This window comes from Mustela nigripes, chromosome 6 (assembly GCF_022355385.1).
Source record: "Mustela nigripes isolate SB6536 chromosome 6, MUSNIG.SB6536, whole genome shotgun sequence".
Lineage (NCBI taxonomy): Eukaryota > Metazoa > Chordata > Mammalia > Carnivora > Mustelidae > Mustela > Mustela nigripes.
Window position 1 is genome coordinate 120,661,787 of NC_081562.1, and position 24,250 is coordinate 120,686,036.

The 24,250-nt window shown below is 37.6% G+C and overlaps 1 protein-coding gene across 3 annotated transcripts in view; it reads left to right on the forward strand.

Annotated features, from left to right (window-relative positions):
* MPP7 (MAGUK p55 scaffold protein 7) overlaps positions 1-24,250 on the forward strand; it is a 286,825-nt gene that overhangs the window by 68,040 nt on the left and 194,535 nt on the right. For all 3 annotated transcript variants that reach the window (XM_059404113.1, XM_059404112.1, XM_059404111.1), the window contains one exon: positions 6,506-6,667. In XM_059404113.1, coding sequence (XP_059260096.1) covers positions 6,662-6,667 — 6 coding nt within the window. In that variant the 5' untranslated portion in view covers positions 6,506-6,661. The remainder of the gene's footprint in view (positions 1-6,505; positions 6,668-24,250) is intronic.

Below are 24,250 nucleotides of genomic sequence, written 5' to 3' on the forward strand. Positions count from 1 at the left end.
TATATATATATATATATATATATTTTTTTTTTTTTTTTTTTTAAAGAGAGGTGGATTGAGAGAGATGAGGGAGAGAATCTTAAGCAGGCTCCACGCCCAGCACAGAGCCTGAGGTGGGGCCTTGTGATCCTGACCTGAGTCAAGATCAAGGGTTGGACATCTAACTCCCTGAGCCACCTGGGTGCCCCAGAATAACATTACTATGAAAAATAACTTGTTTCCCAAAACAAAAGCTTTGGTAAATTGGAAATTTCTCCGGTGCCTAGATTAGTAGATCGCCATTTCCAATTCTGCGCATACTTTCCATTTGTTGCTGTATGTTTTGGGTGGTGGCTATGAAGAAAATGACGCAGGTCTGCACGTGGAAGAGGGACGAGTGTGTTGGTGGCCTGTTCAATGAATCGTGGAGATTCTTTGATACAACACCAAAACTGATTGCATGGTTGTTTATTAAAGAGAGTTGCAATGTGGAATCTGAAAGTGTACCAATTAACTTATGTTGCAACTGTGAAATCCATTGCTCCGTCTTGCACTTTGAATGAATCTTTTATTCGTGCATGATTTTTTCATATCACATATCGATATTTAAAAAAATATTGGTTCACAATCCGCATGTAGACTATTTAAAAAAAAAAATCACATGGCTTAATATCGCCACTGATCTCAGAAGAGCCTTTGTGTGTTGGAAGCTGCTGGAACTATGCAAACTGGGGACTGGATTCTAGTGTGTTTGCATTTCTCAGCCCCCCGCAAGGTGAGGCCGAGGAGGCAACCTCTCATGGACCTGAGTTTTATACAACTACATTTTTTGCTCGAAGCTTCTATTCTATCGTTAGCAACGAATACTGTCAGGTTTTTTTCCCCAAAGTCTCAGATTTATTTCATTCATTTTCAAGAAAATGTTTCCCAAATACTCAAGTGAGGGGAATAGCTGAATAACTTGTCTTTCCGTTGTTCTTTTAAGTAAAAATAGTTTTCCACGAGAAAAACGACTGGTTTGGTTTACAGTAACGATCACACAGGTGTTTTTCTTTGAGACAGACATGACTTCATTTACAGCAACAGCACTCTCTGTGTACTTCTCATTTCATCACACTGAACACTAAAAAGATGGATGCTGAAGAGGCAGTTATATAGGAATTTGATTTAAGAATCTTTTACTCGATTAAGAACATTCTAGAGGGAACATTTTTTCTCTTTCTCCTCCTCCCTTGTCATTGTCGTCGTCTGTTTTAATGTGAGGGCTTGGCATGGAAGAGCGCAAGGACGAACAATTCCAGTCTGGTTCTAGCAGTTTCTCCCACCATTACTTTTTACCGTCAGTGCAGATGTTGACACAGTGCAAAAGGCAAATGGCATCTCGGTATTTTTATGAAAATAATCTGACCTCATGAACCCCTCTGAGAGGGTCTGGGAGACCACTGGGGGTCTGCAGACCACACTCAGAGAGCTGCTGGTGTAAATGGTATAAATACCATTTTAGGCAAGTGGATTTATGCCATTTAGCTCTGGGTCGCCTCCTCTGTTGTCTTAACAGGTATGATTTATGAAGTTTTCAATAATGTTAACAGATACCGGTTTGCTGCTTGCATTAGCTAACATATAACTTGTAAATCTTTCATATCGAGCTTTTAAAAAAAATCTTGAGGTTTTCCTAAAGATTTTTGTCAGCATAAGGAGGGGAAGCAGCAGACAGAGAAGCCGACTCCCCGCTGAGCAAGAAGCCTGATGTGGGACTCGATCCTAGGACCCTGGGATCATAAATTTTTTAGAAAAAGTATACTCTTTGTGTTATTTTATTGCTGTATTCGATTTTGAAAGTGTAGCTTAGAATACTTGTAACAGGTGAAGTAACCTGTGGTTGGATTACTGGCTGCAGTTACTGGCTCCTGAAACAGTAGCATATTAATAGGATTTTTAAATATGATAATTTAAAGTTTTCATGTTTGGGACACCTGGATGGCTCAGTCCGCTGAGCGTCTGACTCTTGATTTCAGCTCAGGTCGTGATCTTAGGGTCCTGAGACTGAGCCCCATGTAGGGCTCTGTGCTCAGCGTGGAATCTGCTTGAGGTTCTCTCCTCCTCCCTCTACCCCTCCCCCTTCTCATATTCTCTCTTTCTCTGTAAATACATAAATAAAATCTTAAAAATCTTTTCATGTTCTTGCATATTCTGTCAAATTGAGAGGAAATGTGTTTGGAAACTAGGTCCGGCATTGATTTCTTGTTTAGCTGCTTAAACTTTGTGGGTCTGTGTCATGTTGTAGTGTATGATAAGAAAGCTATATTTGGTTTTGCCTCCCATTTTTGGCACAGAGCTCCTAAAACGCTAGGTGATAAGAGTAATAAAGGTCATCTTGTTACTGGTGATGTGCCCCTTGCAGTCATACCTGCAATTGCGGTAACACCAGTGCCTTTTGTAAAGCTGCTGAGAATGGAGACTGGTCGCCGGTGGACCAGCGTTGGGTAGAGAGTTGAACTTGCAGTCCTACCTCTGGAGATGTGTGAGGGTCTAGAGGCAGCGTCAGTCACTGATGGCCAGGGATCGACTCAGTCATGCCTATATAAGGAAGTGTCCATAAAACCCCAAAAGGACAGAGTTCAGAGTGCTTGTGGGTTAGTGAATGGGTAGAGGTGCCAGGGGTGTGGGGGAAGGGTGTGGGTGGGGGGAGGTGGGAGAAGGGATGTGGTGGGGGGGGGTGTGGAGAGTCATGCACCAGGAAAGAGAGTGGGCCCAGGGGCCCTGTGCTCCTTCCCACATACTTGCCCTGGTATCTCTTCTATCTGGCTGTTCCGGAGTTGCATCTTTTTGTAACAAACCGGTGATCTAGTCAGTAAATGTTTTCCTGAGTTCTCTGAGTGGCTCTTGCAAATTAATAAAAATCAAACAGGGATTCATGGGAACCTCTGATTTATAGTGAATTGATCAGAAGCACAGGTGACCGCTTGAACTTGCAATGGACATGGGGGTGGGGGCAGTCTTGTGGGGGCTGTGCCCTTAACCTGTGGGATCTGATGCCGTCTGCAGGTGGCGAGGGCCAGAACTGAATTCAATTGTAGGACACAGCTCGTGCCGCAGAATTGTCTGATGTGTGGAACACCGCCGTTGGTGTCAGAAGTGGTGTTACAGTGAAGTATTGAGAGGAAGAAGAGTGTATATTTCTTAATATACACAGGAGGAGTGTATATTTCTTAATAGTTGTGTGTAAGAACTTAATAGTTCTTAACAGCATATGAAACAGCATATGCTGTTTCTCTGGGTGCAATGACACCATTTTGCTTTACTGAAAACTCAAAACTTTCTGCGACAAACACTTGCACTTCCATGGTTGACCATTAGATGTCATGAGTACCACGGGAGCCCTAAGGATTACCCAAGGCCAGTAGAAACTGAACATTGTAAGCTTGTAGACCTTCACATAGTTCACTGTTTCCACATGATCGATGCCAGAAGAACCCGATACTGTGTGATATATAGAAGCAAGGTGCAACTGGAATAATGAAATTTCAAAAATAAGCCTTTTTAAAGGAGGGTTGTAATAGTTCTATTGGGTATTGTAAATGTTTCAGGTGCACTTGATATCGCTGTTGGGTTCCTGGCGTTTGGGTCTCTCTCTTTTTTATGGAAAGATGGATTGAACTTCAATTTAAGAATATTCGGTAATCCCTCTCAGGACGTACTGTAACAGCTGGTATTTTGGTGTTGTAGTAAATCGATTCCATACAACGGTCAGTAATAATTACAGCTGGGTTCTGACAAATTCCAAAGTATTTTCAATAAATTTAGCCAAAGAAAATAACATGATCACTGCAAAAATTTAGCTCAGTTTGAGAGTTAAACCCAGCAACTCTGCTTCATTGCACAAAATAGTGAGCATTTTTTACTGGTTGGGATTTTATCAAACCATTTGCTTTTTATTAGTATACATAGATATGTTCTGAGGAGATAATTACACTGTAGCATATATTTCTTAAGTAATATGACTTTGGAAAGAATTAACCTTGAGTGTTCATCATAAAATACAAAGTGAGAAGTGCTGAGGCCTTTCATAAATGGGTTTATGTGTACAGCACCAATATCAACTCAGAAGGATGTTTTGCTGTGGGGATGTAAGGTTGTCTTAATAGTAATAGAATGATATAAGATCACTTACTATATATGGTGTTTGTGGTTTATAAAAGTGAAGCACTGTAAGATCTTTAAGGTGTGAAGAAGGGGTTAGTATCTATGGCGTAGACATGGTGTGCAAATATTTCTATAGTTAAGCAATCTATACTATTTAAATTAGGATTTTTGGCCTAAAGAGCTTAAATTACCTACGTAACACACACACACACACATACACACACACACACGATAACTATCTACCTACATGCTTATACATATTGCCCTAATGGTAGAAAGGAGTGTGCGTACGCTTTACAAATTTCAACTGTTTCCTCTTTTTTTTTTTCTCATCAAAACAATAGTCTTACTGAGTGCCTTCTTTAAATCATGTATGGTCTGTTTCATACAGACTGTAATTAAGGAACACTTTTATGGAGTTGAATTTTAATCCTGATTGTTAGAATAATTTATGAAAGCAAAGCAGAGTTGCCTCTTAAAATTATTGGGGAAAACAGCCTCAGAGATGGGCATTAATGAAACTTTGTCTTTCTCACTTATTTTTAGCTTCGTGATTTAGAGTTTATTTGGTTTTTAAAATAACTGCCCTCATATTTTCAGTTAACAGTCTTCTCTGCATACTTTATCAACCCTTGTAATATGAAACAAAATGCAGGCCACTGCATTAGTTTGGTTCAAGATAGTCACTTTGGTGAATTTTTTCATACTAACGTTTGCTTTGATACTTAAAAAGCTAATTTAGAAGGTTTTAATAGAATTTTGCAGCTCAGACTTTTTCAAGTGAAATTTGGCAAGCCCTTTATTCCTTATTCTGTAATATGAATCAGCAATTTAAGGACTTTATGGGTTGAAGTGAGCCAGTTTTTCGAGTGTTTATAATATCTGTTTTTCTTGTTAATATATGTTAAAATATGCTTTTAAATTACTGAATTTGCTTTATAGAGAACTAGGGGAAAATGCATTAAAAATGGACTTAAACACATTGTGCGGGTCTTCTGATTTCTAAAAAAAAATGTAAATGGAGTGTATTTTCCGTTATTAGGCAGCAGTGGTCCAAATTTAAACCACATGGCCTTCTCCTAGGTGTCAGGCCAGCGTAAATTTTAATCTCGCTACTTTCTTTTATGTTTTCATTTTATAATCTCATTGCCTGAAGTAAACAGCTCCAGTCACAAGAGCCAGCATTTCTTGTTCGCTGGTCACCTGCCAGACGGTGTGTTGTGAGTCTTAGCGTATTTAATTATCAAACAATTCTAAATTGTTGTTACCTCCATTCGTATAGACGGAAGTGAAGGTGCAGTAAGATCAAATACATCCTCCAAGATCACGGTTTAGCAGGTTGAAAGATTAGGCCAAACTCTGAAGTCCTTGCTCTTCCGATAGGAGACAACAGCGCCTTCCTGCTTATGGTGGGATAACCCGTAGTTAGTTAAAACAGCTTTTGAAAAAAAATGCTATTTTTTCGAAGTGCATCAAGCTTAGCTTTTTACTGAAAGAACAGACTTCTGTGTATAAGCATGGACCGGGAGGCCTCGTTTAGATTGCTAACACTTCTGCGACTCCCTAACATTTTCAATTCTAGTAGTTTCTCCAGGTGATTGGCAGTTTCAGTTAGAGGACTTGGCAGTGGCATGTTAGGATGAGCTAGTTAACAAATCACAAGTGTGTTTGTAAGTCATGGACCATCGACAGAGCCTCTGTTCTGCATTAGAAATATAGCGTGGGCAGGGAGCCTGCTTCCTCCTCTCTCTCTGCCTGCCTCTCTGCATACTTGTGATCTCTGTCTGTCAAATGAATAAATAAAATCTTTAAAAAAAAAAAAAAGAAATATAGTGTGGAATCACAGTAATAGATTGTGAGCATCTTAGAATAGCACTGGCGTGAAGAACCTTCTTGACGGGGCGCCTGGGTGGCTCAGTGGGTTAAAGCCTCTGCCTTCAGCTCAGGTCATGATCCCAGGGTCCTGGGATCGAGTCCCGGATCAGGCTCTCTGCTCAGCGGGGAGCCTGCTTCCTCCTCTCTCTCTCTCTGCCTGCCTCTCTGCCTGCTTGTGATCTCTGTCTGTCAAATAAATAAAATCTTAAAAAAAAAACCCAAAACCTTCTTTACGTTCTTAATCTGCACTCAGCAGCCCTCAGACCAACTGCAAAAATCTTTCTGGAAGCCTTGATACATGCAGGAGGAGCTTTCGTGGTTTTAACTAGAAATTTCACATCCAAATAAAAAACTCTCACCCTTTTCCCTAGGTGCATCTAGCGTGCAGACAGATTTGGAAGACTGGTGAAGCGTGTTGGAATAAGAACTCTGAATTAGTTGTAGAACGTTGCAATTTAGTCGCCTCCCTATTACTATTTTTAAAGTGTTTTTCTTCTTTTTTTAGAAACGGCCTGCTTGAGATATAAATCTTGGTCGACAGCGTGGCTGCAGGCCACTGGACTGGAATTCTCCGTGGCTTTCTAAGTGGCGGGTGTCTGGGGTGTGCTGTCCCGGCCTGCGGTGTGCATCATGCCAGCCTTGTCGACAGGATCCGGGAGCGATGCAGGTATGTGAACCCGTGAGGGGCGGGTTTCCGTGCATCATTACTGAAGTTTTCTTGTTCACCGGGAAGAACCGCATCGCTTTAAGGGATCACAGATGGGTCAGGCTTGTTTTTCTGTAACCTGAGCGAGGGGCACAAAATCAACTCTGACGCATCCTTCCGTGATAAGAGTTGTCAAAGGACCTGGTGGCTCGTGATGATGCCCTTCTACAGCCTTGCCTTTTGGAATACTACCATGCATTTAAAGTGCTTTTTTAAAACAATTGAATGTTTTAAAGCATACAAAAAAGTGTGCCAAATACAGTGATAGTCTTATTATCCTTCACTCAGATTTGATAACAGGTATGAACTTTTCTGCCATACTTCAGACCCCTCACTTTTTAAAGAAATCAAACAAGGGCACCTGGGTGGCTCAGCTATTAAGCGTCTGCCTTCAGCTCAGGTCATGATCCCTGGGTTCTGGGATCGAGCCCCAAATCAGGCTCTCTGCTCAGTGGGAAGCCTGCTTCTCCCTCTCCCACTCCCCCTGCTTGTGTTCCTTCTCTCGCTGTGTCTCTGTCAAATAATTGAATAAAATCTTTAAAACAAAACAACAACAACAAGAAGAAATGAAACACAGTCTCTGTACCATTCTGGCATTTTCTTTCTTCCTCTCCCCACAGGTCAAAAAACTAGTCCGAAGTTGACATATGTCGTTAAGGGTTTCAGTTAAAACAAACAAACATAGTTCACCTCATCATCAGTGGCGAGATTTAGTGGTACTTGGAATAAAGGGTTCTAAGAAAGAGAAGAAACTCCTGTATATATGTATGTGTGTGCAGAATCCTATCCTCCTGACCTGTTTTAGGGAGGTATGTGAGGGAGGTTGGTGCCCCCTTGGAAGTTTTATTCTAGGATCAGCCTTTTTATTTTTCATCTAAAAGAAATTTTAATTCATTAGTTAATTTTTTTTTTTTTTTTAAGTTTGGTCAACACACAATGTTACGTTAGTTTCAGGTGTACAGAGTAGTGATTCGGCTTCTCTGTAGGTTATGCTGTGTGGCCCACAAGTGTAGCTGCCATCCGTTGCGACCCAACACTGTTACAGTGTCATTGACTGTATTCCTTATGCTGTGCCTTTAAGCTCCCGGGACTCATTCATCCCATCACTAGACGCCTGCGTCTCCCATGCCTCTTGCCCCATTTAGCCCATCTTCCCAGCCGTCTCCCCTCTGGCAACCATCAGTTTGTTTTCTGTATTTATAAGTGTGAAAATCAGCACTTAAAAAAAAATTCATGGACCTTTTGCCGAATTATTAGAACAGAATGTGAGCAGGAATGAGGAGCTATGCCTTGCATTTTCTTTTTTTAATATTTTATTTATTTATTTGACAGACAGAGATCACAAGTAGGCAGAGAGGCAGGCAGAGAGAGAGGAAGGGAAGCAGGCTCCCTGGGGAGCAGAGAGCCTGATGTGGGGCTCAATCCCAGGACCCTGAGATCATGACTGGAGCTGAAGACAGAGGCTTTAGCCCAGTGAGCCACGCAGGTGCCCCTGTGCCTTGCATTTTTAAGAACCCCTCAAAAGAAGTGGCATAGTGTGTGACTAAATGTTCTGTGTGTTGCATTGACTGTCCTGAATTTGGTTTAAGCCAGTGCCGTTCTGTAAGCAGCGCGATGGCGGTCTTCGATGTGGCAGTTACTGGCACCATAATTTTAACAAAGCTGAGCCACAAATTTGGAGTTACCCTTCCTTGTTCTCTCAAGCATATCCGTACCTACCTTTTGGCAAGTTTTGTCTCATCTTTATCCGTCTGTAATGATTTTTTCCACTGTAATTTACACTGAGGATTAGTTTTTCTTAGGAAGTGATTTTGATTTTCAAATACATAAAAATTCTTTTTTTCTCAAGACATTGGCTTGGAAGCCAGGTCCTTTGGAAAAAAATTTTTTGCTTCGTTTTAGTTTTTATATAGTCCCACATTGTGTTCTACTATATAAAATGAATGATTTAACTTTCCATAGTGGTTTGGGAAATTATAGATGAAATTTATTTGAACCATAAATTTACTGCTGTTGTGTAGTGAGTAAGTTGTATGCCTTGCTGTTTGCCAAAAATGCCTCGATTTAATTGAATGCAAAATATTGTTGCTTACAGCTATCTCAAGGAATGATTAAAATGGAGTATTTGTAGTTCATAAAATGGAGTATTTGTAGTTCATGGGGGCAGTCGAAGGGTCACTCATAAAAATAGCAGAGGCTACTCAGAATTGGAAAAGGACTTTACCCACGTAACTGGCTCACATTGTGCAAATCTCAAGTGCCCGTGTGACTCACACCTGGCTTTGTGATCTTTTTTGACCCATATGTCCCAGCAGGGTTAGAGTCAAGCAAAGAAGATGTGCCTGTTGCAAGAGAAGCTCCAGCGTTCAGGGAAGCTGTAGTGCGTGGTGCACGCAGGAGATGCTTACTGTTCCCTTGTAGTTCCTTGCAGACCAGATACAGTTTACCAGTCAGGGGTCTTTCTCACCCTAGACAATGTTGCTTAGCAATGTTCTCTCCAGGGCACTGAGCTGGAGAGCATAACCGAAGAGCAGATGCTCATGCAGCAGGAGAGAGTGGCTCACAGCTACTCCAGTGCCCATAGTACTCAACATGGGAAACTACTTCCAAATACTTTCGGTGTAAAACTTAGTAGGCCATTTCTCCCTCTCCCCTTTCTACTTATTTCACGAAGGAAAAAAGTGTTTAATTACACAAGGAATCCATAAAAACATCCTCCTTGTCAAAGATGTGTAGATAAAAAAGGAAGGAGAGTTTTTACCCAACCTTACCCTGCCCCTAATCTCATTTTCGTTCTCCGTTGGATGAATATCCTTCAAGAACGTTCTGTACGTTCAGCAGTTCTATATTGATGTCCAGAAATAATACTCTTTTAGGTTGTTTTGTTCTTTACTTTTTAATCAAATTCTGTCATACTCGGGGTTTTTCTATAATGTCCTTTCCTATATCAAGTAATGTCTCAGAACTGTATTTCCTTGGGGGGTGTGTGTGTGCGAGTGTGCACACGTGTGTATCTTTATAACTTTCTATGTGTGTGCGAGTGTGCACACGTGTGTATCTTTATAACTTTCTATCTGTACATACCTCTGTATATCTATCTACCTCATTCTTTTTTCTTTTTTAAATATTTTATTTATTTATTTGACAGAGATCATAAGTAGGTGGGGGTGTGGGGAGGGAAGCCGGCTCCCTGCTGAGCAGAGGCTCAATGAGGGACTCGATCCCAGGACCCTGGGATCATGACCTGAGCTGAAGGCAGAGGCTTTAACCCACTGAGCCACCCAGGCACCCCCCCCCGGTTTTTAGGATTTTATTTATTTTCTACCTCATTCTAGTAAACCAAGGCATACTCTTCCATAATATCACAATTCAGTGAACCATACTTCTGTTGACGAAAGACTTGGATTTGCTCCTTTTGTTATATTTTGGAAGAAAAGATGTAAACCTTGAATGGATGTTGCCAAATTGTCCCCCAGAGTGACTGAAGCACTCAGTGTCCCGTGGACAGTGCCTTAAAGATTCCTTCACCCATGTTCTTGCTGAGCTTCAATACCACAAACCTTTATACTTCTCCCCCATGGGAGAAATGGGTAAAACATGGTATCTTAAGTGTTAAATGTGCATTACTATTGATACTGAGCATAATTCCATTTGTTGAGTGGCCATTTGTTCCTCTGATGTGTCAGTTCATATCCTTTCCTTTTTTCTACTGATTATCATTTTCTTAACGTTTTTACAGAATGTCTTTATTTGTATAATGTATCTTATGGAGCATTTTAGGTTGAACATCATTTTTACTGGTCAACAGTTTGTCCTTTGGTTCTTAAATAGTATCATTTCTTTTATTGAAGTTGATAACTTTTATGTGGACAAATCAATCTTTTCTCTCTGGTTAATGGTTTTTCTTGCCCCTCATGCTTTCCTACCTACTGCAAGGTCATGAAGATGTTCTCTAAGATTTTCTTCTGATAATGAAGATAGTTAATTTTTATGCCTTTGGAATTTTAGTCCAACTGTGATTTATATGTGGAGTGAAGTCATATTCTAATTTTATTTCCCACGTGAATAGCCAGTGGTCTCCAAATCACTTAACTCAGTAGTTTGTCCTTTCCACATAAAATTGTAATATCCCCTCTGTTGTACACCAATATTGCATATACATTCTGGGCTTTCTTGGCTTTAAAAAAAATAATTTTAATGGACCTTATGTTTCAGAGCAATTTCAGATTTACAGAAAGATTATGAAGATAGTAAAAAGTCCCAAGTACACCTTATACCTTGTTTTCGCTGATTATTAACATCTTACCTTAGTTTGGTACATTCATTTCAGTTAGTGAATCAATACTGATACACTATTATTAACTCTAGTCTGTCTATACTTTATTCACATATTCTCTGTTTTCCCTTTGTATATATATATAATACAAAGGGAATATAATATATATATAATATATATATATTATATATATAATTATATAATATAATATAATTCATTGTGTGTATGTGTAATTTCATTAGGCTCCCCTTGGCTCTGAAGGTTTCTCAGACTTTCCTTATCTTTGGTGACCTTGACCCTTCTACAAATACTAGTCAGGTGTGTTGTGGAAATCCCCTCTCTTGGAGTTTGTCTGATGTAAAGTACCATTGTTATTGTATCAGGGGTAGGAATATATACTGTCATCTTGACCTGTGACTGTTGATGTTGGCCAACAGGGTAAAGCAGTATTTGTCCCGTTTCTCCATTGTCAAGTTTCTCTCTCTTCCCATTCTCCTTTCCTGTTCATCTTTTCCCATTCTTTCCGTCCTGTACTGCATGCCAGGAGGTCTCTCTGTGCAGCCCCCACTAGAGTAGTGTGTTATGCTCCCCTCCTTTAGAAGCTAAACTATCTGTATAATAGCTTTGGCATATTTTGTCTCTCTTCTACCATTTATTTAATCACTCATTTATTGATATCAGTGTGGGCTCATGGATATTGATTGATATTTTGAGTTATAATGCAATACTAAATTTATTTTGTTGTTCAGAATGTTCCATTTTTGGGTGTTGGGAGCCCTTTCAGTCGGCTCCCATCAGTGTGGGCTTGCTTGTTTAGTTTTAACAGTTCCTTGCTTTTGACACTGCAAGGTGTCCCAGGCTCTTTTTATAGTGCTCCAGTCCTGGACTTGCATTTCTCAGGGAGCCCTAGTGCCTTTTCCTGGGGAATGGGATTAGGACCCAGGATCTGGGTGATGGTTTGCCCATTGCTACCAGAGTGTTGTTACTTTAGGTGCTCTCAGCCGGCAGAGCAAAGAAATACACGCGTGTACACTAATCCATGTAGATACACACGTTATAAACATTTTTGTGTGCAATCAGCTGTAACTAGGCTAAACATAAATTCTTATTGATGTCGTCAACTGATTCATTAACGAGTGGGTCATTTTAGGTCCTTTCCCCCGCTTCTTTGTAAACTCCCATTCTTAACAGTGAGAAACCTGGCTGTGACCATCTACCATCCATTTACATAATCAGTTCCAGTGTACATGTGAAGCAGAATCAGAATTGTTAACCTATGCCTCATGGGAAACCACTTTGATCAACTAGAGAGTTGACTTTGTTTTTTATTCCTCTGATAGTACCATTCTGTTGTTAATCTTACAGAATCATTCCTTTCGAGCATAGTACCTGTGTTATTTCTAGTTTTATAAATTCATTGTGATTTTTTTCAAACATCATTTAATATGTATTTTGTACACAGAAATACACATAACTTTTATAAGACAGTTTTAAAACTGGTTATAATGCCAATAGCTAGGAGATCACCATCTGGTTCAAGAAATCATGGTGCATAAACAATCTTGGAACACTGCAAAAATAAAATTAAAATCTTAAAAAAAAATCAAGCATCCTGAAAGTAACTTGTATGTATATTTTTTTCTTTTTTCTTTTTAAAGATTTTATTTATTTATTTGACAGAGATTGCAAGAAGGCAGAGAGGCAGGCAGAGAGAGAGGAAGGGAAGCATGCTCCCTGCTGAGCAGAGAGCCCGATATGGGGCTCGATCCCAGGACCCTGGGATCGTGACCTGAGCCGAAGACAGAGGCTTTAACCTGCTGAGCCACCCAGGTGCCCCAACCTGTATATTTCTTCCCATTCACAATCTCCTCAACCTCCTTATGGGTGGACATTTAAAAAAAAAAAAACTTAAAAATATTAAAACAAAATGTTTGTTTTAAACATTAAAACAAAATGTTTGTTTAAAATGCTTGTTGAACTTTAGAAATGGGATTATAGCGTACGAATTGGAGTAGTTCTGTGTGTTACAACCCCCTTCTCTTGCTCTGTGGCTTGTCTTCTCATTCTTTGTGCTGGCCTCCCCTATTATGTATGCAGAAGTTGCTGGTTGAGCACCATTTTCCTTTAGGTTAGTGATTTCTGAACTGTATTCATGAAATAATTTCTTAACTTGTGATCAAAAAGTTATTCCCTTTTCCATTTTGATTTTGATACTCTAGTTTTTTGTTTGATTTTGATACTCTAGTTTTTGTAAGGTGTGAAGTTGGGCTCATAATAATTTTTCCCATGTGGGTATCCAGTTGTCCCACCATGATGTAATAAAGACTCTTCCTCCCTCTTCTTTGTAACCACCTGGAACCTTCATTACTCCGTCGAATTTCAGTGGTGACTGTGAACATCCTTGTTTTTAAAGTTCTGGATCTCAAAAGACATTATTTCAGCATTTCTTCTTTGTCTTATTTGCTCTAGAATTTTTTCATCTATGCCCTTTACTAGATTATGGAAGTTACCATTTATTTTTAGTTTGCAAAATGACTTTTTAAATGACTAGCCATTGAACATTGTCAGGTGTTTTATTTATTTATTATAACAATCATGTGATTTGTTTCCTGAGAATCTCAGCATAGCAAATTTCATTGGCTGTTGACTTTTTTGAAATGGATTTTTGACTATTAAACCAACTTATATTTTAGAGAGAAACCCAATTTGTTCAGATTTATTACCCTTTTCATATACTCTGCTGGATTTCATTGGTACATATTTTATAACTGTTACATGTCTTTCTGTGAGTGACTTCAGCCTGTAATTTTACTTTCTCATTCTCTCATCAGATTTCCACAACATCATGTTAGCCTCAGGTAGTGAGTTGGGAGAAATCTTTACTCCTCTGTGGACAATTTTTTGAAAAACTGAAGTTACTTTGTCCTTTAGGGGAACTTAACCTGTTAGGTTACTTGGGCCCAGACACTTTCTTTTTGATAAGAATATGGGTAACTATTCTAAAGATTCCAGGAATGTTCAGGCTTTCTATTTCTTCTTGAGTTAGTTTTAATGATTTATATTGTTCTAAGACTTGGTCCATTTCACCTAAATTTCAAATTACTGAAAAAGTTGCTTATAGTATTACATATGTGCAGTTTCTATGTTAATTTTTTTTCTTTTTGGTTCTGATATTGGTGTTTATTGTCTTTTCTTTCCTTAATATTGCTGGAGTTTGGGCAATTTCATTATTCTTTTTAGATATAAAACTTTGGCCTTATTAATTTTCTTCATGGTGTATTAATTTTTATTTCATTTTTTTCATTTATTTTTCATTTTTAAAAAAATTCTTTTTCTAGTTTTTTTAAGATTTTCTTATTTATTTGATATTTTTTTCTCTCTCTAGGGAGAAAAGAGAGAGCACATGGCAGACAGAAGGAGAGGGGAGAGCAGGGAGCCCGATGTGGGACTTAATTCCAGGACCCTGGGACCATGACCTGAGCCAAAGGCAGTTGCTTAACTGACTGAACCACCCAGGCGCCCCTCTTTTTCTAGTTAGGAATATTCATAAATGTTCAACCTTCTTTTCTTCATGTAAACATTTAAGGCTATTTCTCCTTAGGTCCTGGTTTTATTACCTTGGAATTATTTTGTGATTGGTTATTTAAAATTTTCTTGAATTTACAAATAAGAATTTTTAATTTTATCTTTTTTCCTGATTTCTACCTTAATAGCTTTGAGGTGAGAAGACTTAATTTGTATTATTCTAGCCCTCTGAAATTTGTTTAGGCTTTATGGCCAGCTATATAATCAGTATTTTTAAGTATCCTGTGTCTAAAAAGAAGGCATACTCTGCAGTCATTGAGTATAGTTGTCTGTCTTTGTCTGTAGGTCAGGTTTGTAAAGTTATTCAAATACTGTTTTTACTGGTTTTTGTTTGTTTGTTCTCAGTTACCAAGAGAAATATTGTGAAAAGTTTTCCTTTATGACTGTTTTTTTTCTTGCACTTTGGTTCAGTTTTTGTTGTATATATTTAAAATTGTTGTTGAATACAAATTTGTTATTTTGCTTGTGAGTTAATACATTTATACTTTTTAATACATTTTATTTAAAAGTAAATATCTTTTCTGTTAACATTTGCATGGTATATCTTTTCCTATCCTTTTATTGTCAACTTTTCTGTATTCCTGCTGTATTAGAGCTTTCATGAATTACTTTAAGTTGGAGCTTTCTGAGGTACAAGTTGGACAGTCTTTGCTTTTAACTAGAGTTTGCTCAGTACACTTAATTATAATGTCTGATTTTTAAAATTCTGAATCTAACGTATTTTGTGTTTTCTTGTCCTGAAATTTGTAAGCTGCTTTTTCTGTTATGTCTTCTTTGGGATTGACTAGGGTTTTCATTTTTCATTTTGGTTTTCCCCATGTACAGTTTTGAAGTTAATACATTATGTTCTTCTAGTGGCTACCTTAGAAATTACGACATGAATCCTTTATTATAAAATCCTGTCTTAATCTGTACCTTTATTGTCTTCTGAAAAATATCCCAGGGAATCTTAGAACACTTCTACTCTGTATACTTCCCTCCCAACTTAAGTGCTATTGTGTCTTGTATTTTAATTCTCTCTCTCAGAAAAAACAAAAAACAAAAAACCAAAAACAACAACAACACTCCACAACATTGAAGACATTCTTATTTTGCTTTATATTGTCAGTATTCATTTAGAGTTCCTCACATATGACCATTTTGTTTGTTCTGCTCTCCATCTTACAACTCAAGCATTCTCAGACAGGATTATGTTTCACCTGTTTAAAGTAAAAGAAAAAAAAAGCTTTAGAATCTACTAAATTGAAGGTTTATGGCTCTCAAACTATGTCTTTCAGCATATCAGAACATGTTCTTATTTCTCTTCATTTCTTTTTATTTTATTAAAGTATAATCGAGATAAGGTATACAGCATAATGATTTGACATTCGTGTACATGGCAGAACGATCACTACATTAAGTTTTATTTAGTTAACATCTCTCTTCATGCAAAGTCACACCATTTTTTTTTCTTGTGCTGAGAACATTTAAGATTTATTTTCTTCAGGCAAACTTCCAAATTTGCAATACAGTATTATTGACTCTAGTCACCTTGCTGTACATGAGTTCATTTTATAACTGGAAGTTTGTACTTCTTGATTCCCTTCACCCATTTCACCCACCCTCCCTATCCCTTTCCCTTCTGGCAACTACCAGTGTATTCTCTGAATCTCTGACTTTTGTTTGTTTTTTAGATTTCAGATACAAGGGAAATCATATGGTACTTGTCTTTCTCTGTGTGACTTTTTTCCACTTAGCACAATGCCCTCAAGGTTCATACAAGTTGCAAATAGCTAGATTTTATTGATTTATTTATTTTTTATGACTGAGAACTATTCTAGAGTGTGTGTGTGTGTGTGTGTGTGTGTGTGTGTGTAACTCTTTTTCCATTCACTTTGGTTATTTCCGCATCTTGACTATTGTAAATAATGCTGCAGTGAACATAGGGACACATGTATCTTTCCGAATTAGTTTTTCTTTGGATAAATACCCAAAAGTTGAATTGCTGGATCATATGCGAGTTCTATTTTTAATTTTTTTACTCTTTTCCAGACTTGTTTTCTGTAGTGGCTACACCAATTTATAACCTCACCAGTAGTGCGCAAGGCTCTCCTTTGCCCATAGTCAACACCTGTTATTTCTTATCTTTTTGATAATAGCCATTTTCACAGGTGTGAAAGGATACCTTATTATGATTTTGATTTGCATTTCCCTGATGATTAGTGATGTTGAGCATCTTTTCACGTGCTTGTTGGCGATCTGTATGTCTTCTTTGGAAAAAAATGTCTATTCCGATCCTCTGCCCATTTTTTAAAAAAATTGAATTGTTTGTTTCTTGTTGATACTGAGCTTTATGAATTTTTAAAATATATTTTGGGTGTTAACCCCTATTGGATATGAATTGCAAGTTCTTCTCCCATTCAGTAGATTGCCTCTTTTATTTTGTTGATGGTTTTTTTTTTTTGCTGTGCAGGAACTTTTGAGTTTTATGTAGTCCCATTTATTTAGTTTTGCATTTTGTTGCCACTGCCTTTGGAATTATATTAAAAAAAAAAAAATCTCCAAGAGTGATGTCAAACAGTTTACCACCCATGTTTTCTTTAGGAGTTCTATGATTTCAGGTCTTTGATTCAAGTCTTTGGTCCATTTTGAGTTAATTTCCATGTACAGTGTAAGGTAGTGGTCCAGTTTCATTCTTTTGTATGTAGCTGTCTAGTTTTCCCAGCACCATTTATTGAAGAGACTGTCCTTTCCCCATTGAATATTTTTGCCTCTTTTGTTATAAAGTAATGGGCCATGTATGCTTGGGCTTTTTTTCTGGACTCTCTGTTCTGTCCCCCTGATCTGTGTGTTTTTTTTATGCTAATACCATACATTTTAATTCCTTTAGTTTTTAGATACTATCGCTTGAAATTGGGGGGTGTGATGTCTCCCAACTTGTTCCTCTTTCTCAAGATTTGCTTTCGGTATTCAGGATCTTTTGTGGTTCCATACAAATATTGGGGCGGTTTTGTTTCTGTGAAAAATGCCATTGGAATTTTGATAGGAATTGCAGTGAGTCTATAGATTGCTTTGGTTAATTTGCAATGTTTTTCATTCCATGAGCATAGAATTTATTTCCATTTATTTGTGTCACCTCTTCTCAGCATCCTTTAGGTTTCAGGGTATAGATCCTTCACCTCCTTGGTGAAATTTATTCTTGGGTATTTTTTTAATGTAATTCTAAATGGCATTTGTTTTCTTAATTTCTCTTCCTGATATTTTTTTTGTTGGTGGACACAAATGCAACAGAATTTTATATATCACTATTGTACATGCAACTTTACGGAATTCATTTATTCTAACAATCTTTTTCCTGGAGTCTTTAGGGTTTTCTATGTATAAAATTGTGTTATCCACAAATAGTGGTGGTTTACTTCTTCCTTTACAATTTGGATTCCAATTTCTTTTTCCTAATTGATTGCTGTGGCTAAGATTTCCAATACTGTGTTGAATAAAAGTGGTGAGGCTGGGCATCCTAGCCTTGTTCCTAATCTTAAAAGTGGGAAGCTTTTTCCTGTTGAGTATGATCCAAGCTGTGGGCTTGTCGTGTATGGTCTTATATGTTGAGGTACATTTTGTCTATACCCACTTTGTTGAGTTTGTTTTTTTTAAACCATAAATGATGTTAATTTTGTTAAATGCACTTCCTTATTTATTGAGATAATTATATGGTTTTTATCCTTCATTTTGTTAATGGTGGTTGATTGATTTTGTAGATGTTGAACCATCTTTGTATCCCTGGGGTAAATCTCACTTTATCATGACTTATGATACTTTGATGTATTGTTGAATTTGGTCTGCTAACTTTTCCCCCCTCTTTTCTGGTTTTGGTATCAGGGTAACACTGGCCTCATAAAATGAGTTTGGGAGCATTCTCTTTTCTTCAATTTTTTGGGAAGAATTTGAGAATAATAAGATATCAAATCTTTGGATGTTTGGTAGAACTTTCCAGTGAAAGTCATCTGTTCTTTTATTTTAGATTTTTTTGATTATGGATTCAATGTCCATACTAGTAATTGGTCTAATAAGATTTTCTGTTTGTTCATGACCAGTCTTGGAAGATTGTATGTTTCTAGGAGTTACCGTTCCTTCTAGGTTGTCTAGTTGGTTAGTGTATAATTGTTTATAGTATTCTCTTAAAATCCTATGTATTTCTTTGGTATCACTTGTAATTTCTCCTTTCTTTTTACTGATTTTATTTGTATTAGTCCTCCTTTTCCTTAGTCATTCTGGTCTTTACCAGTTTATCTTCTCAGAGATCCAGCTCTTAGTTTCATTGATCTTTTCTATTATCTTTTTAGTTTCTCATTTATTTTTGCTCTGATATTTATTATTTCCTTCCTTCTACTACTGGCTCTTTTTTTTCTAGTTGCTTTGGGTGTGAAGTTATATCATTTCTTGTTTCTTGATGTAGGCCTGTATTGCTATAGATGTTCCTATACAACTGCTTTTGTGTGTATCCATAGATTTTTGGTATGTTGTATTTCCATTTAAATTTGTATTAAGGTATTCTTTTGAAAAATTCTTTTTGATTTCTTTGTTGATCTATTGGTTGTTCAGATGTTTAATCTTCATGTACTTGGGAAAAATCACATTTCCTTCTTGTACTTCATTTTTAACTTCATTCCATTGTGGCCAGAAGAGATGCTTAATAAATTTCCATCTTAAATTTATTGAGATTTGTTTTGTGGCCTCCTATATGGTCTATCCTGGAGATTGTTTCATATGCACCTGAGAAGAATGTATATTCTCCTTTTGGGTAGAATGTTCTGTATAGGTCTGTTAAGTCCATCTGCTCTAATATGCCATTTAAAGATAATTTTTTTTAAAAAATGATTTTTCTGTCTGGATGATTTATTCATTGACATAAGTATTAAAGTTCCCTACTGTTGTGTATTGCTGTCAATTTCTCCAGAATGTATACAGACATTTAATTCATATATTTAGGTGCTTCTGTGTTATAAGTAAACATTTGCAAATGTTGTATCTTCTTGTTGGATTGATCTCCTTTATTATTAGGTAATTCCCATCTTTGTATTTTATTACAGACTTTGTTTCAAAGTCTGTTTTTTTCTGATATAAATATAGCTGCTGAGCTTTCTTCTGGATCCATTTGCATGAAATCTCTTTTTCTGTCCCTTCACTTTTAGTCTGCACACATTAGTCCTTACCTCTGAAATGAGTATCTTGTAGACAGCCTATAGGTGGGTTTTGTTTTTTATCCATTCAGCCACTCTGTATCTTTTAATTGGAGAATTTAGTCCATTTACACTTAGAGTAATTATTGGTAGGTATATCCTTATATTCAGTTTGTTGTTTGTTTTTGGCTACTTTGTAGTTTCTCTTTGTTCCTTTCTTTTTCTCTTTTTTTCCTCTTGTGGTGTGATGACTGTAATGTTTAGATTCCTTTTTCATTATCTTTTGCATATTTACCATAAGTTTTGCTCTTTGTTACTGTGAAGCTCACATGTAAAAGCACATATATTATGGTCTCTTTTAAGTTGGTAGCAAATTAAATTTGAATGCTAAATTCTAAAACTGCATTTTTACTTTCCATCCTTCCCCATATTTTATGTTTTTGATGTAATTTTTACATTTTTAAATTTTGCCTATCTCTAGTTATGGTGGTTAGTTATATTTAGTTCTTTTTTCTTTTAACCTTCATGCTAGCTTTATATGTGATTAATCTACTTCCTTTACTATATATTTACCTTTGCAGTGAGATTTCTACTTTCATGTTTTCTTATTGCTAGTTAGTTTCCTTTCTTTTCAGCCTAAAGAAGTTCCTTTAGTATTTTTTGTAGGGACAGTTTAGTGGTTATGAACCCTTTTAGCTTTTGCTTATCTGGGAACCTCCTCTATCTTTCAATTCTGAATGATAATCTTACTGGATAGATTAATCTCAGTTGGAAGTTTTTGATTTCAGCTTTTTGCTTGCCAGAGTGGATGGTATAATACATCTAAAGTTTCTGCTAAGAAATAGTCTTATAGAAGTTTCCTTGTATATAACAAGTTTTTCTCTTGTTGCTTTCAAGATACTCTCTCAAGAGGTGGCCTGGGTGGCTCAGTGGGTTAAAGCCTCTTCCTTCAGCTCAGGTCATGATCCCAGGGTCCTGGGATCAAGCCCTGCAACTTGCTCTCTGCTTGGCGGGGAGCCTACTTCCCTTCCTCTCTCTCTGCCTGCCTCTCTGCCTACTTGTGATCTCTTGTCTGTCAAATAAATTAAAAAAAAAAAAAAGATACTCTCTCAACTTTTCCCATTTTAATCAGAATGTGTTTTGGTATGGATTTTGTTTGTTTTGTTTTATCTTGTTTGGATTTCTCTGGGCTTCCTGGATCTGAAAATTTGTTTCCTTGTTTAGGTTAGGGAAGTTTTTAGCCATTGTTTCTTCAAATAAGTTTTCTGCCTTTTTTCCTCGGTCTTCTGCTACATTCCTATAAGCAATTGCTGTTCTGCTTGATGGTGTCCTAAAGGCCCTAAGTTATTTTCACTTTTTAAAATTATTTTTTCTTCTTATCCTTTTTGCTGCCATTTCTTCCAGATTACTGATTCTTTCTTCTGCTTTACCTGTTCTGTTTTTGAATCCCTCTAGTGTATTTTTAAAATTATTCTTTAGCTCTAGGACTTCTCTTTGCTACTGTCATGTATTTTCTATCTTTTTAAGTCCTCTCTGTGTTCATCCATTCTTTTCCTGAGTTCAGTGAGCATATTTATGACTATTTCTTTGAACTTTCTATTAGGGAAATCATTTAACTCCATTTCATTAAAGTTCTTTTTTTCCCTCCCTGCCCCAGGGTTTAATCCTGGTCTTTCATTGGGAACATGTTTGTGTTTCCTCATTTTGCCTGTCTTTGTATTAGTCTTTGTGTTAGGTGAAAGAGCTATCTCTTCCAGTCTTGAAGGGGTGTTCTTGTCTGGGTGATCATTCTGATTATTTAACTTTGCCTTCATTTTTCATGGTCTCTTTCTGTCTCTCCAATTATTTTAGACCTGTGGGACTCAGAAACACAATCCACCCTGGCCACCAGAGTCTTCTACTCAGTAGGCATCCCCTGTGTGGGTTGCATGCACCTGCTGAATGGGGGCCTCTGGGAGTGGGAGTATCAGTAGGGGTCAGGGCACTGGCCTGCTGCTTCTGGCAGAGCTGTGGCACTGTGTGGAGGGGGAGGAGGTCTTAGAATGCACAATTTTTTGAGAATGCAAAAATAGCTCCTGCCAACATTGGCAATAGCAAGGTAGAGAAAGAACATAAAAATGGCACCCTCCAGAGTATCTGTTGTTGGAGGGAATCTGAGTGGGCTTTTGCCCTTCTGGTGTATGCTTTAAGATTTGCAAATGAAACTCCTTCACATATGGTCTAGGCTCTTTTCAGACTGATACTTTTACACTGGGTCCTGAGTTAAATGAGCCTGAGTGGGAGCCCTGCAAGAGCGGACTCTATTCACCTCAGCCCTATGATTCTCCTGGATGTAAGAGCCATTGGTTTTCAAAGCCAGATGTTTGGGGGGCTGTCTTTCTGGTACAGGTCCTAAGGGTTAGGGTGCCTGAGGTGTAGCACAGATCCCTCCCCAGGGAGGAGTTCTGTATTTGTGAGCCCCCTTCCTCTGTGGGCTTTCACGTGGGGGTTGGGGTTTTTAGTGAGAGTGTGTCTTTTTCTCTCTTAACTGTCTCAGTGTGGTTTCTTATCCTTTGTTGTGGAGCAGCTGTCCAGCTAGTTTCCAGGTTCTTCTCAGAGGTAGTTGTTTTAGATGCAGCTGTAGCTTTATTGAGTCTGCTGGGGGGAGGGGAGTTCATGGTTTTTTATGTCACTATCTTGAATTACCTCCCTGTTTGCCTCTATCTTGGAAGGTATTTTTACTAAGCAAAGAATGCTTGGTTGGCTATTGTTACTGATTCATTTGTTTTCAGCATAATGAAAGATGATGATGAAATTATATCTTTAAAGTTGGTATTTAGAAGTCAGCTGTCAGGATCTCATTTCCGAAGTAATCTTTCAAACCATGTTCTTTCTCTGGCTGTTTTTAAGACTTCAATACATCCATACATATATTTTTAAAAATAAGTTCTGTTTAGTTCTTTTAAAAATGTTTGGCCAGCATTCAAACTGTCTGTACAGTTGGCCTGTCTTAGGAAATCTGGTTAACCTTATTTCCACCATCAAAATCATGAACTTTGATCCTTAGAGCAAGAGATTCAAATTAAGAAAGGTTTTGAGGGGTGCCTGGGTGGCTCAGTGGGTTAAAGCCTCTGCCTTCGGCTCAGGTCACGATCCCAGCACCCTGGGATCAAGCCCTGCATCCGGCTCTCTGCTTGTCCCAGGGGTACAGGTCTGTGAATCGCCAGGTTTATACTTCACACCACTCACCATAACACATACCTTCCCCAATGTCCATAACCCAACCACCCAACTGAATCCTTTGGAAATAACCAAAATGGACTTTATTGGCCTTGCCAGTGTCCTACAAATGTTTTGTTCTCATCTTTCATTTAAAAGGTGAATTATTTTTCCTTATTTCCTTATTTCATTGTGGAAAAGCAAAGTCTTCAACGTGCAAAGTCTTCAAATTGTTTCCAAAATTAAGTATACTCTGCAAGTTTGAATTGACCATATTTTTATTTCTGCAGTTCTTTTCTACAGCAAATCAGGATCATTAGGCATGTGGCTGACAGCTAGCTGTTCTGTGTGAACGAAAAGTGGTGTGTAAATTAGCATTTGGTTACAATTTTTTCTTTTTCTTTCTTTTCTTTTTTATTTTTTTGGTAGTACACAGAGCTTGTGTTCCTTAAATTGAATCAGGACTCTTATTCTTGTCCTTGGTACTGCTGATTAGGTATTTCTGTATGAGGTGAAAAAGTCTTCCGCATGTAGTATGGATTTTTCAGTGTTAAATAGAAAAATCACTCAGTGGCATTTTTTCACAGTGAAACACATTTCACGGTGTGTTTCTACTTCTGTGCTATTAGTTTATTTGTAAGGTGAATATCTGCTCTCATATTATATGTTAGCGGTTACTCTTCTATCTTGCATGCTCTTGCTGTTAAAAAAAAGTCCAGGGGCACCTGGGCATTAAGTCATGATCCCAGACCAGAGTCCTGGGATCCAGCCCCACATCTGGCTCCCTGCTCAGGGGGAGGCCTGCTTCAACCTCTCCCATTCCCCCTGCTGTGTTCCCTCTCTATCTCTCTCTGTCAAATAAATAAATAAAATCTTTAAAAAAAAAAAAAGGTCCAGCAGGCATTTCTTTTTTTTTGTTTGTTTTTCAAATGCATGCCTTTATTTATTACAACAGGTAATAACAGTAGGATACTTTGTACTGAAGTATACTTCAGTACAAAAGTCACCTTCAGTAAACACTGTTAATTGGAGACAGTTAACAGTTTATACACCAAAGAAGTAGGTAAATCAGACTACACCATTTATAGAGGGGGATACATACATTAAATTCTGTTGCCTATACTGTGGTCATTAGATTTCATACATCATGTCATTGTGATTATATCTTGGTCTTTACACAAATGCTATGTAAAGAAGTTGCTGAGTACTTTGTATCTCATGGCATTGTACAGAACTTTGTATATGCAGCAGTTTTGTATAGGAATTTAGCCAGTAATTTTCGTTCATTATGTAGTATTTGTTTTTCATTTTGAGACTTGCTTTATA